Source organism: Malurus melanocephalus, unplaced genomic scaffold, assembly GCF_030028575.1.
Source record: "Malurus melanocephalus ecotype Western Australia unplaced genomic scaffold, MMel_1.1 scaffold_70, whole genome shotgun sequence".
Lineage (NCBI taxonomy): Eukaryota > Metazoa > Chordata > Aves > Passeriformes > Maluridae > Malurus > Malurus melanocephalus.
In genome coordinates, this window is record NW_026623302.1 from 1,149,868 (window position 1) to 1,164,387 (window position 14,520).

At 42.0% G+C, this 14,520-nt stretch overlaps 1 protein-coding gene across 5 annotated transcripts in view; it reads left to right on the top strand.

Moving 5' to 3' along the window:
* LNX2 (ligand of numb-protein X 2) overlaps positions 1–8,105 on the top strand; it is a 58,555-nt gene extending 50,450 nt beyond the window's left edge. For all 5 annotated transcript variants that reach the window (XM_057366686.1, XM_057366685.1, XM_057366688.1 and 2 more), the window contains 3 exons: positions 761–992; positions 2,742–2,900; positions 5,735–8,105. In XM_057366686.1, the coding sequence (XP_057222669.1) occupies positions 761–992; positions 2,742–2,900; positions 5,735–5,870 (527 nt within the window). In that variant the 3' untranslated portion in view covers positions 5,871–8,105. The remainder of the gene's footprint in view (positions 1–760; positions 993–2,741; positions 2,901–5,734) is intronic.
* The last annotated feature ends 6,415 nt before the right edge of the window (positions 8,106–14,520 follow it).

The following is a 14,520-nucleotide window of genomic DNA, read 5'->3' on the forward strand; positions in this document are numbered from 1 at the left end:
GCTTTCATTATTGAGGAAAGGAGTCTGCCCCTGGATGGTTAATAACATTCTTGTTTTCATCCTGAGGCTTTTATACACTATAAAACTAAAATCATGGAAGTTTTTTTAGTGGCTTTGACTCTTTCCAGATTATCTTTGTAGAGATGTTCTTTTTCTTTCTTTGAATTTACTGGAYTTTGTACCAAACTTTCCAGTAGTTTTTGAATTCCATTTTCTTCTCCCAAGTAACAAGTTATTAAAACCAGATGAATTAAAATACTCCATGGAGCCTTACCTATCTACAATAATCTGTTACTTTGAGGTGCCCGCATTGTTCCTGCCATCTTCTTTCCTGTTCCTCCTTCACTTTTAAAGTTAGGGTAAACCAAGATCCCTTTCTGGAAACAACTGTGTCATGGAATCTGCAGTAGCAGTTGCAGCTGAGCTGGTGAGGTGCTTAGGTTTTCAGAGCAGTATTTTTATGGCATACTGCTCTGAAAATCTTTCTATTTCAGATTTTCAGAGCAGTATGCCCTAGGAGTCCCAGTATTTTGGTGTGTTATGTGGAAATAAATTACACTGATCCAACTTGATGTAAGCTCAATACGTTAAAGTTTCAAACTGACAATGTAAGGCTTCCGAGCTATTCACATTCCCAGTCTGTTACTTCAGGCTGTCCCAGAACCAAAGAATCCAGTATGGAATGAAAGCTTGGGGTGGGAGGTGCTGTGGGTGGGCAGGACTGTCAGACTCATGTGCTCTCCCTTGTGCTTTTGAACAGGTGATGTKCTGCTGAATATCAATGGCATTGACCTGACCAACCTGAGTCACAGCGAGGCTGTGGCCATGCTGAAGGCTAGTGCTGCCTCTTCTGTAGTTGCCCTGAAAGCCCTGGAAGTCCAGATTGTAGAAGAACAGCCCCAGGCTAATGAAGAGCAATTGAGTACCATCAGTGAAAATGAATACGATGCCAGCTGGTCRCCGTCGTGGGTCATGTGGCTGGGACTTCCAAGGTACAGAATTAATCAGTAAAGTACTTAGCTGTTTTAAGCTAAGTCCTGTGAGAGACATAAAGAAGCAGAGACCTTCTGAGCTGCAGCACATCTGCCCTTGCTTCTGCCTGACCATCTTGGCTGTATTCAGCTGGCTGTGTGCTTAGGAAGCAGGCTGGGAACAGGAGCAATGTTTCCTTAGGAAACTYGAAGATGAATAGACTGGATTTATCCCTTCACCAACCATAGTAGCTACCCTTGTGGAATCCTCTGTTCAGACACAATCCATCTTTTTTATTGTTTTATTGTACTGTAACTTTCTATAGAATATCTAAAACCAGAGCAATTACTAATAAAATCACAAAGTATATACCCATCTGCCTCTTTGCTAATCTGCTACCTAAGTTTATGAGGTCAAATACCTGACTTCAGAATATTGCATCAGATTTTGGCCATTCTGACAGACTCTTGACATGTCCCGTGCCAAGGATGTAGCTGCATAACTACAGGCTCACATTGTTGTTTTTTTTCAAGAATCTACTACCATCTCTGCCAAGCACAAAAATTCTTAGAGGTTTACAGTGAGCTAGCTCCCTGCTCTTAACTATTCTGCAGTCTGCTGGCATCACTGTGTTTCATTTGTGCTCCTCTCTTTTTCACTCTCTTGTGGCTGCAGCTRTAAGCTCATTCTGCCATTGCTTGTGATCAAGAAGAGCTCCTACCACAGTTAGTAGAGTTGTTAACTTCAGTCAGGGCATGCAGGTTAATTCATTCCCCTCTGATCGGTTTACCGGGTCTGTACTTTAAAAAAGTGTCAAACCACAACAAGAACCAGACAGACTAGGAGCAGAATGCAGCTGAAGATAACACAACTATGCATTGTCCCTCCAGAGATTTGACTTTTCTGAATTTATCTATCAATTAATTTATCTTTGTTAAAGTATTCATGAGTTACCTAATCTCAATAAACGGCTCTCAGGTTTGGTAAATAGACTTCCTTTTCATCCGTTAGCAGTGGTTCATTTCTTAAAYGTTACAGATGCCCATGTATGGCTCCTAAGGTTATGCTATGCATTGTACTTTAAAGCCATGTTGAACAGCAGTAAAGAACTTGGTATCTTTTTACCAAATGGTTAATTTCTATGTCTGTCTGTCTGTTTGTTTGTTTTCTAAATTACAGTCATTGCCAACTTCATTGGCAAGGATTAATTTTCAGTTGGGTTGATAACATATAGCAGTAACATATAGTTAGTAAAGTGTGATCTGAATTATTTACACTGTGTAATAAAATGGTTGGTCATTTATATTTTCATTACTGGTGATGCGTCAGTTCAGAGGTAATGAAAATTGTGCATGGATTTTTAACTTTTACRTAAAGTAGAAAAAGCTTAAACTGACTGGGGGTGGAAGACAAACGCTCTGCATTTTTGACTTGCAAACTAAACACAACAGGTATTGATTTTCCACCCACATYGTTGCCGCCTGTGAAATCCCTAAAATGTAGTTCTATTACTGTCAGTTTGCAGAGTTAACTGTATTTAAGTAATTATTCTAACATTGCATTACTTCTTTTAAAACACTTCTGTCTCGAGATTATGGGGTTTTTTTGGTAATTGGTTTGAATATTGCAAAATTACTCTGGGAACAGAGGTCTAATCTCATCCCTCCCCTTCTCTTCCACCCTTAGTGCAGTGGTAATGAGATAGCAGATGTTGTGCCTACTGTAAARCTATACATGGCTTTTTCTCTTGTTATCCTGTGCTTCCACAGCTGCCTGCATAGCTGCCATGATGTGGTGCTGCGGCGGAGCAATTTAGGGAGCTGGGGCTTCAGCATCGTTGGTGGCTATGAGGAGAACCACACAAACCAGCCTTTCTTCATTAAAACGATTGTTCTTGGAACTCCTGCCTACTTTGATGGAAGATTAAAGTAAGCTAAAGTAGCAGTGGTAGAAGTAATCATAAGAATAGCAATAACAGCAACAGTAATAAATGACTTTTAAACAGTTAGGTGCAACTAATTGCTCAAGAAATACACTGTAGTATCTTGTGCTGCTGGATGCTGCAGCCCTGTAGTGCAGCCTCCCTGATTAGTGRGATGCAGGGAAGTAATGGGATGTTTCTGCTGGGGAAGGGGCATCTCTCAGAGTTGATGGTTGTGCTGGCATGACCTGTGCTCCACCCTGGCTGTGCTGCTGGTGTCACCTGCTGCTTCCCTGTTGAACTCTTCTTTAGGCCAAGAGACAATCTGCAATGTATATGTGCAGAACTAGCTAGTTTTTGTCTTCCTATAGAACAGMTAAAAGTTAGGAATTCTGCAAAATGGGCAAAACTGCTTTATCCTTTCACATAGCCACTGAAGCCACTGCWTGAAACTGGTACTGCAGATGGGTGCTGCTGCTTTAATAGAAGCTCAAGAGAGTAGGTGAAAAAGATTTCTGAAAACGTTGTTAAGGACCCAAGTGTCTATCGCAATACCCTGAGAGTCATTAGTTGGCAGGAAAGTCACTGATAGATGAAGCAAGYTCAGCAGAAGCCCCTGAGATGGTGGAGCTGGAGCACTTTCACCACAAGGAAAAGGCATCAGGGACAGCCAACAGCCCCTTCTGGTACTTGCCTGGAGATTATCAAGGAGACAGAGCCCAGGCTTTTCAGTGATGCAGGGTGAGAGGATGAGTGACAATGGGCAAAATGGAACTAATTGGCAAATTGAACGAAAGAGCTTGAGACTGATTATAAGGAGAAACTATTTCCTCATGAAGATGACCAGGCAGTGGCATAAGTTGCACAGTCTCTGCCCTTGGAGGTTTCTGAGACCCTGCTGGGTAAAGCCGTGAGAGTCCTGGTCCCATTTTGAAACTGACCTTGCTTGCAGCAGGAGGTTGGGCTATRGACCTCCTGAGGTCCCGTCTGACCTTAAAGATTGTATGATTTTACTTACACATTGCATTTGGATGCAGGCCCCAGGTCTAGTGTCCAGTTATACATCTTAGCCTTGTGTAGGATTAGTTCAGAACTAGGACTTCAAATTCCCATTAAAGGTTTGCTTTTTCATAAACTTGATTTTTTTGTGAAGGTGGCAGTCAGAAATATGCAGCTTGAAGTTCTGTGGCATGATTCTTGCATGCAGATTTTCTTAYAAAGTGACTTAAGAAAAGAATGTACTTATGCCTAGAGCCTTGACAGTAATTGATTTTTCAGTTCAATGACTAARTAAATAAATGAAAAAAATAACTTGGCTGAATGCAAAATTACTTTTTTTTTTCCAACTGTGGAACAGTTTGGATTAAATTAAAGATCTCAGTTCAACCCAAATGAAATAATTTCAGATTGGGGACTTAATAAATAGAAGTCTTCACACAGATGGAAATTCAAGCATCATTCCTACGAAGAGTAGAAGAATCATCATAGTCACAATAACCTTGTTGTAATATATGGAAAAGATGCTCCTGTCTGATAATGTGATATAGTACCCTCTTTTCAAAGGTACTATTCCACTGAAAATATAGATTTTAAAATCAACAAGGGAGAGCCCCTTAGAACCTGCAACTTGAGTTATTGTGGGGCAGGTCTCTTCTAAAGCTGTTCTGTTTTGTTTAAATTATCTCAATGTTTTCTTAGGCTGCAGAGAAAGGGAGTAACTTCACAGTTCAAAAGTTAAGATGGTTTTCTGCTTACATGATCTGTCTGGTGTTATTTAACAGAAGGCAAAACTACCTCATCAGAAAAGCTGTGGGAGTGAGGTGTCATTCAGTGAGCTGCAGCATTGTGGTTTGGGTGATGGGGTTCCTTGGCTCAGGCAGAGAAGGACTTTTGAGTGCACAYCTGACTGGTGCTGGTTACTCTGCATCCTCTTCCTCTGCTCTGCCCTAGGGAAAGTTCAGGAGAGCATTGGAGGATGCTTCAGTAGCTTGGAGGATCAGTTTCAGGAGAAGTCCTGTTTGATCTCCAAGTCACATTTGAATTCTCTGGAGAGTGTTACACACTCAAGTTGGAAATCAGAGGTGTCTAGAGATGGAATCTGTTCAATACAGGAAGAAATTAGGTGCAWTTTTGAAGTTTCTCTTGAGGTTTTAAAAGCCAGAACTTAACCCTTCAAGGTCAATTTTCTCAGGGCCAGCAAATGGCACCCTCACAAATTCCTGTTACCCATTTCAAAAKGCAGAGACACTGCAATTCTCAGTTGAACCATCTGCTGAGGGAGATTTCAAGCCAAATGGTTATATTTGACAAAATCATAAGCCACTGAAAACAGGGTTCTTAGTTGGAATGTGGTTGGTAACCATAAGTATCTTTACTTACACCTCCTACAGTTAAAGGCATGTTTGGTGTAAATGTGTTATAATYCACACAAACAAACAGAAATGCTTCTGTCATGCACATGCTGTCTCATCTTCTCTTGACTCCTTAGGTCTTTCCAAATCTCCCTTCTCATGTTTATGTGCGGGTCAACTCTTAATGCAGAGCTATCTTGGTATTAGAGTTGAAATGTGGTCATTTGGGAATTTCCCAGATGAGTTTCAGAGAATCTTACATTAGTTGGAAGGGACCTTTTACAAGTTACCTAGTCCAACATGCCTGCAATGAGCAGGGGCATCTTTCAGTAGTAGGACAGACTTCAAATTGCACTGCTTTGGGATTTTCAGCTACACTTTCTAACTTGATGGGAACCTATCACCCCAGCAATGAAGTGCTGGTCTTGGTGTGTGCTAATTACTGCAGAGCAAGATATAATGTGTTTTTTTTTCTTCTTGTGTTTTTTAGGTGTGGTGATATGATTGTTGCTGTAAATGGACTATCCACGGTCGGAATGAGTCATTCTGCACTCGTTCCCATGCTRAAGGAGCAGAGGAACAAAGTGACTTTAACTGTGATTTGCTGGCCTGGAAGCCTCATATAGAGTGAATCACTTCAGTTCAAGCAGCGTCTTTTTCTAGATAGCTGGCACAAAAATCTCCCCTGTCTTTTTTCTCCATATTGATACAGCTGGTTAAAAGCAGGGCCAAAACTGCTGAATTTTCCTTCTTTAAAGGCCTCTCAGACTTACTCTACCTATTTTGCCATCCTAAAAAAGCTATTTTGGTTTGCTATGTCTATTACTGACACAAATGCAAATATATTCGAGCTCACAGAGAACCCCCACTCCAACATGGCTGTCATGAGCTTTTGCCATCAGGCTTGTAGGGTCAGCAGAAGAACTTAGGAGTTTTTTGGGTTTCTCTGCACAGTCCTCAAGTTGTATTGTGATATATAAATGTAACATTCATGTGCCGACTCTTCCCTGCAAAGAGAATGTGTGTTGGTACCAGAATGGCACCTCTATCTGCTGCTATGAACCAAAACCAGTTTCCAAAGGTTACATCTCTTCATTTCATAAGCCTTTCCATTTTTGATTCCATATTTTGTACTGATGCAAGTATTCCATTTTACTCATCAGAAATTACTGGTCCCCCAAATTTTTCTTGCAGGGCGTCAATGTTCATAGAAAAGTAGGACAAAAGCCTGATATTACTAGAATTTTTATAAAGTGCAATAATTGGACTCTTTGTTAGGAAACTTTAATATATTACAGAGTTTGTACCCTATAGTGACCAGAAATATGGAAGTAATTCCCGTTGCAATGCTGGCAAGGATACATGTGCCCAAGGTCGCCTTTGAGTGAATGGCTTGCAGTAGTAGAGTTTACTTTACAAATTAATGTTTTGCTATGTCAGAGAATTTTGATGAACATTTTTATGAAGATCATTTTTTACTGTTTCTATTGTAGTTGTCAGCTCTCTTTATTCAAGTGTGGAAACAATACTTTGACTTGTACTTTCTAAATGAGAGAATTATTTCCAGGGAAAAAAGCAAGCTGTTAAGAAACCATATGTTATGGTTTACAGGTGGGCAGCGTAGAAAGAAAGCTCTTTGATTTCAAGTCCCACTGCAAAGTAAGCTGCAAAGTTCACTCTTACTGTCACTTCCTGACAARTGTGCAAATGCCTTGATATCAAATGCTGAAACAATTTATTTTGCATTTCAGGATATTTTTTTTCCTTTAGAGAGCACCTGCTATTAAGTTGTCGGTAATACTATTTGTCTTGGATTGTATTTAGTATTTTTACAAACCAACCTGTAACTTCTAGACTTTGCCTTTCCATGATATTTGCAGCCTAAGCACCCACTTGTTGAAGAAAAGARGGGTGGAGCACAGAAAGAAATGTGCTGACCTGGAGCTAACCCTGTGTGTTGTCAGTATTCTCAATATTTGAAAAGAGCTTCATTTATAAACCAGGTTCCCAACCTGAAGTGATTTTATGAATGACCTCTGTATTGTATTATTAATTACCAGAGAATGTATTTGAGAGTCACAGCATATTTCAATTGTGAAGCATGAACTTTATTTTGAGACTTAGCTGGTATAATATTGGGGCATATTATCGCATGTCATTAATTCCAGTAGCTTTGTTTTCRAAAGAAATAAAGTTACTCTTTTGGGAGGGAAAAAAGAAAAAGGTAAAAATCTCATGTGAATGGTTTTATTCCTCTCTGTAATGTATACTATTGGTTTAATTTCATAATATTAAAATACAAAAGAATGTCCTCTCCAGTATATTACTGTAGTGAGAATCCTTGTTTCTGAAGCAAACACCAAATTTATTTGATACTCTAACTGATTTAAGAACCAGTTTTCTCCCATCCCCAGATGGTGTTTAACTGTATGCTTTCCCCTTAATGCARACTTTTTTGTGTAGTACATCTTAGTGTGTAGGCTTTAGGGAAGTTTTTGACATATGTACTAGATTTAGTGGTTTTTATTTTAAAAATTACACTTTTCATTCAAAACCCTGCAAAAATATTTTTAGACTTTTTTTTTTTCCTTTTATATGTTATATGTAACAAAAGCATGGGTTAGCTTATACTGTGCAGTTTTGTTTCTGTGTGCTGTAGCTTTTGATCAGAATATCCAGCGATAAAACTTTTCGGAATAAACTCGCTTCCTCAATTTTTCCCCTTTCTCTTGTAGCAGCATAGTTGGGTTTGTTTTTCTGTGCCTTCTGTTTTAAATTATTTCAAGATTATTTTTTTCCAAATATTGCTATCTAATTGTATGGTATTAATGAAGGATGAATGAAAATAAAAGTTCATTCTACACATTGTAATAACTCAAAAGTATTGTCTCACTCTTTGCAAAAGATGTGGGGAGCYCAATGCAGATTCGGTTTAAAGATCATTATTATTTTCTCCTCTTATTTATAATAAATTACAGTTAATGGATGTACCATAAGGGTCTGAGGGTATGCTCATCGTGCCAGGATGAGCATAATCCCAGCRCTGAGAAGTGTTTCTAAAGCAGAGGTAAGATCCATGCCTTATGGTGCTTTGCCACAAGTAGTGTTTGCTCTTTCTCCCTCCATGCCAGCTGGTACTGATCAGCTGGAGGATGTTTCCACAGCAGATTTGATGCAAGGAGACAGTCCTGCTGGAAATAGCAGTTTTACAGCTGAAACTTGAGCCTCCTGGTTATCAGTTCCCATCATCATCTCCTGCAGGCAAGGATGCTCTATCCCTAGATGTCTGCAATGCTAGAAAGAATCTGAAAGCAGTTTCTTAGCGATTTGCAGTAAAGTTGCCCAGACTCTATTGCTGCTTCTTGCAGTAGTTACAAATAGTTGAGTTCCTTTAAAACAGAGCCATGCTTGTGTGTAGAAATGCAGAAGGAACCTGCCATGTCTGCCAGTTGGTAATGAGGTCTTGTACTTCTTGTAAGGCAGGAGCCAGACCATTGGAGTTTTGGTTTACAGACAAATGAGTGAGTTCATTGCTGCAGGGGGAGGTGCACAGAGCTTTGTCTGAGGGGGTGGTCTTGGTTATCTGTATGCTGCAGCTTCATGGGAGAAACACCTTTTCCAAACAACTGTAGGGATCTCCAGTTAAGAATGTAAGTTTATTCTGCATCACAGCACGTCAGTAAAATGGAATCTGAAGAGTTCATCTGCCACTCTAAACTTTCTGCTTACATTCATGATCAACTGAGGGAAAAAAAATCAGTGTCATGAAAGAATTAAGACTATATTTGAAGATTCTGTAATAGATCTGGGATGGATATAATGAAAATCTAAGCCTGGGTCTCAGACTGTGACCCAAACAATATCAGAAGCAAGGCAAGTTCCTTAYTTTCAAGAAACTTGACCATTTACTTCTGAGGCAATTGTAATGGATCATAAACAGTTATTGTCAAACTAAGGTCAGAGATCCTGATGACTTAAAAATCGGTGWATAGAGGCAGGGCAGCAGTTATGGCAAACATGGAGTTAGGGCAATAAGTGCCTCATGGCCCAAGAAAGGAGGTGCTATAATGCCAAGGAAGGTCGGTGAACATCCTCCTCCCAATTGTCTCAGGCAACTTCTAGGTGAGCTTACTTACCTGAAAAGTGTGTATTCTGCAGAGACACACAGAGAAAAAGGAGACCTTGTCATGAAAGAAGTMTGTCTAGCTAGTGAAGAACAATTCTTAAATTACTTGTTGCTCAGAGGATGAGAGGCTTTAGAATTTATACTTCTAGGACAATTCAAACATTAGGTGGATAAGAAAGCTTCATCTTAACTTATTGTTCATGTGGTCCTATTTGTTGCCATACCACACACAAATGAGTCTCCTGAATATCAGTATGAATGGAACACCCATGTCAGTGATGCATTGCAGCTGATACAGTGGTGATTAACTCCCTTCTGTAGAATCGCACAGAAAATTCAAAAATCAAATTGGCCCAGGAGTCTGGCTCCAGGCAGCCTGCTCAGCATCAACTGTGGCATCCTCTGGGCCTGAAGCTGGTTTGGAAGGAGAAGGATGTGCTTGGGTTTGGGAGTTGTTTTTGTCTCTAAGCTGTGCTGGTAAAGGCTGGCTGGAGCAGTCTGTGGGTTGCACACCCAAACAGCCTGCAYCTCAATGGGGACAGCCAGGTTAGTTTGCACAAGGAGGGATGAGGGCCAACTGCTCCCATCACAGGCTGGGGAGGGATTGGGCATGAAATACAAGGGCAGAGCCTATYCTGTGGCTCTAAAAGGCAAGTACCACATCTAGGAGGGGCTGCCTCTCTTCGATCTCCTTTACAAGTAGTTGCCCTGACTTCCAGACCTTTCCTGCCCTGATTTAGTGACAGCAAGCAGCTGTAGAGACCCTGTAGAGACCGTGGCTCAGGTTTAGAGAGGAGAGGGAGTAGCTTTCAGGCTACTTTTCATCCCACAGAAGCCTGCTGCGGTGGCAAGTACCAGCTTCAGCTACGTGRGAGTTGGTCCCAGTAGTGGCTCAGWCTTGGGGTGTCTTGCACRAAGGTGGTCTGCAGAACAACCTCCCACTTTAAAGATGCAGGTGCAAGGGTTGATGTAAACACATGAGGAGCACCCTCTAACTCTGGTCTCGGAGCTAAGCTTGCCAATGCTATGGATCCACCATACAGAATAACCTCTGCTGGGTAGGGTGTCCATCTACCAGCTCTGTTTTRCCCCCAAAGCATAGTAGGTGGTGCTGCAAAACCACCAGGCAGCAAGACCCAAAATGCCTTTTTTCTGCCCCTAAATAGGCARGTATTGAGTCTTAAGCAGCCTCAGAGCAAGCCTGGGCATCTGACCAGTTCTAAGCCGTTTCTCAGTGAACAGCTCCACTAAAGCCAAACAAGCCAGGTTTGCAGTTTGGGCACAGCTTTGTAGGGTAACGAATRAAGTGCACAATTAAGGAATTCATTTGGTATTTTGTTTGGTCTGGGACAAATCAAAGTGCTGGTTACTTTGCTTCCAGGTTTTGATATAAAGTGATTGTGGAAAACTACAGAAGAGAAGCTTTTTAATCAGATTAGAATAGATAAAGAGTATAACCCCTTGGTTATACAATTGAGCTTTCTAATCATATTAAACTTTAATAACGGCATCAGTGCCATATTGGAACAACAACAGCAAAAAACTGTAAGCATAAAATATTACAGATCCTTAAACATATTACAAAATGTCATCCACTAAAGTTAAAAAATGTTATCATGTTTGGGGAAATGTGCCAGCTAAGAAAAAAACAACACCCATGAGGCTGAAGTCCTATGTACATGTGCAGATTAAATGCAGCACAGCAGAGGCAAGGCTTGACCTTTTTGTTTCTTACATTTTTATTAATTAAATTGCTTCCCAAGCAGCTACTTCTGCCATGCCTATTACCCACCTTAGCCCTCATCTACCAAGGTGCTAAGTACCCTTAACTCTTTTTGCAATCAGTTAAAGTGTCCCTTGTTGTGGGATGCAGCAAGAGGTGGCTCCTCTTTACTGGTGAAACCCCTGGAAAGAAAGCTTCAGCTTTCCTGCTCCTCCAGTGCTGCAGCCACTGCTCAGCATCCAGCGGTGCTTCAGGCCTGAGAGGACTGAAGCCAAGAGCCAAAGGAAAGGGATGTTAATGCATTTCAAATGCCTAATTTAAGTGGGTTGATTTTGTGGCGTCTCTGTTTCTACAGATCTGAGTTTCCTCTGCGAGTCAGGTTTGCGAGTACAAAGGACCCTGTCTGGAATCAGTGGTCTCGCATTGAAGTTCTGCCTGCGGCTGCGAGTCCTACCAGGATGCCTCCGGGCTGCAGCTGCCTTCAACTGCAGCAGATGATTGTGGCTGTGCCTCCTTGAGCAAAACAGACAAGCAATAATTCAAAACTGAAGCTTTTTCTTTCTCCTTCCCTCCAGCTGGAGWTGCCTCTTCCCCCAGACGTGCCGGAGGTGCTGTGTGGTTTGTTTTGATTGAGCAGAGTCAGGGTACCAAAGACCTGCAAATTTAATGCCAGACCTTCTGGCTGCGTTGTGAGCGTAGCTGGCAGCTTGGCATGGGGTGATGGCTGAGAGGGAATTCAACACAGGCCAGGAGCCACCATGCCACTGCAGCCCCCATCCTATCCTGTGGAGCTGCTCCATGGATTCTGGGTCAGCTGTCCAGATGCAGTAGGTTTTTTCCAGTTTTCACCCCAACCTATCTATGATTTTCACCTTGGGATGAAATTTCATTCAGCTGAATATTTTGCACCTCACAGTCTTTCTCATCCTTAAACAAAATAGCATTTACCTTCAGATATTTCTTCCCCAACTTTCCACCATTTTTTCTGACCCTTTTGCCTATTTCCTGTCCATTGTCCCTCTGCAGTAATGCTGGGCTGCTTCCCTAAAATTGTTTTAAGTTATGCTTTTTCCAAGGCATCTTCCAGCCCACTAATGCCTCCTCCAGGCTCACAGGGTATCTCTGCATCRTCCTCTGACAAACAGCAAGCAGGAAGTGTAAGGGCTATTTTGGGCTGGCACTGATGGTGCTGGGGGTTCAGGGTGGCATCAGAACAACTGCTGCATTTTCTGCTCCCCAGCCAGGGTGAGACTGAGACCCATCAGGGCTGAATCTTGGAGAGGTCCCCTGCCTCTGGTGCCCACCCCAGCACCCCACACACTGGTGGCACGACAGCTCTCTAACAGCCTGGAAAGTTTGGCTCTTTGTGTTTCTTTGTGATAGGCACCCTGGTAATTATGCACCTTATGAAGATACCCGATGTAATCACACCCTTCTAAAAATGCCTTGGATTAAAAGCTTTTCCTGGGTCTTTAGGTGATGGGCCTGCAATTACAGAAAATGAACTGCATTTTAGCTTTCCATTGAAATTAATAACTGGTTCTCCAGTTGACTCTGTGAGTAGTTAATGKAACAAACTGGATGCTCCACTACAATGAGGGTTTTAAAGCTATTTGAGAGAGATTCTGTGTTTCAAATAGTAAAATAATTCCCGCAATGCAAAATCATTTTGTGTTTGCATCTTTGAGAAATAATGGCTCTGTGTAGTTTCGAGATGCAGCTATTTATCAATAATTGTTTCAATGTGCTCTTCCATTCTTTGTTGCACTGGAAAAGAATGACCTGCAGAGAACTCTGGAAAAAGAAAAACAAGTCAAGAAATCAATGATGCAGAAAGGAACTCCAGCCTGGTCTGAGCTCCATGAGGGGGTTTTACCATAAACCTTGAAAAATAGATTTGTGTGAGTTCATGCAGGGCAGAACAATATTCTGAGACTTGTCGAATTTCAGTTACCCCATGTCCAACTTGGGTCAGTTAAACTCGCCCTCTGAGAACTGAGAAATTTTGGAGTGCTGCTGGTGGATTGCAACCAATACCCGGGAGAGAGGAGCCAGCCCCTGCCCTACATCCCGCCAAACCTGCCCCAAAGGCAGGGGCAAAACAGCTCCTGCATCTTCTGCTGCATCAGCTTCCTTGCCCACAGAGTAGAGGTGTGTTTAGTGCCTCAATCTCCAGGGCAGTGGAAAAGCTAGTGGTCCCTCTGTCCCCAATTTTCATATGAAGTGGGTGGAGGATGGAGCAGGATTCAGTTCTGCACCTCTCACACTGAAACCTACTGCTCTCTGGTACTGGGGATCCTGGAGATTCAGAGCAGCTTCAGACCATTCTTCTCATGGAGCAGATGTACTGCAGAGCCACCCTAGATTTACAAACTATTTCAGAGTTCCTGAATTGATCTCCTATCCATTGARCACCATTGCACTGTGATAGTGCAGCAGAAAGGGCACTAAGTGCCACGAGCAGCTCCCTGGGATTGACACCATGGCTGGCTCCCTGATCCGATTCCTTTAGGAAGGCAAGAAGGGTCATGAGCATTCCTACCTCCTGCAAAAGCAGTCCTTCCCTCAGGCTGTCCCCCAGGGTTGTCCWTGCTTCCACATGCTATATCCTGCCAAGAGCTGCTCATCTGTCAGTAGTGCCACTGTTACTGCCTTTCCCCTGGACGACAGCATCACCTGTGCAAGTTTTTCTACCTTCCCTGACATCAAAAATAGTGTGTTTTCAGGGCAAATCTCTCAGCTGTCCAAAGCAACTTGAACTTCAATATGAAGAARCAGTGTTTTGCATGGATCTTCTGGAATGAAACACTTGCTCTTYACTTTTTTTCTCTCCAAAAGTATCTGCCAGGAATCCGGTGATACATCAATCACGGAGAAATAATTTTCATCAGCTGAGTCTCCTGGGACTCACATGATCACAGGAAAATATTCCCTCAGTCAGTGGCCATGTATGCAAGCCTGTAATTCACCTGCATCCTCAGGTACCCTTGGGAAGGGTGATGAGAGGCACCAATTTCCAGCAGCAATCCAAAACTTCTGGCCTGGGCCCAGAACCACTTGTAACAGCAGTTCTTGCACAAGGACAGGTTTTGGCAACATCCTGCTTCCCAGCCWGGTTGGATGTGGCCAAGAATGAGGGTGTATAATCAGCCAAAATCTCAGGATATGAAACTCCAGACAGTTTTCTAGCATGTTTACAGATAATATATTTTTCTGACCCATATGTTATGTATTACTCATATATTGTAATATATTACCCATATAACTACCTAAAACTACCTGCATGATACAGGTTACAAATTATAGATAACTACCTAAAGGTTGTAGCTTTTGGGTGGCCCAGTGGGCAAGACTGAACTTTGATTGTTTTTTCTCCCTCCAGRCTTGCAGCTCCTCCAGGCACAGCTCTGCTTCCTTACACAGCTGT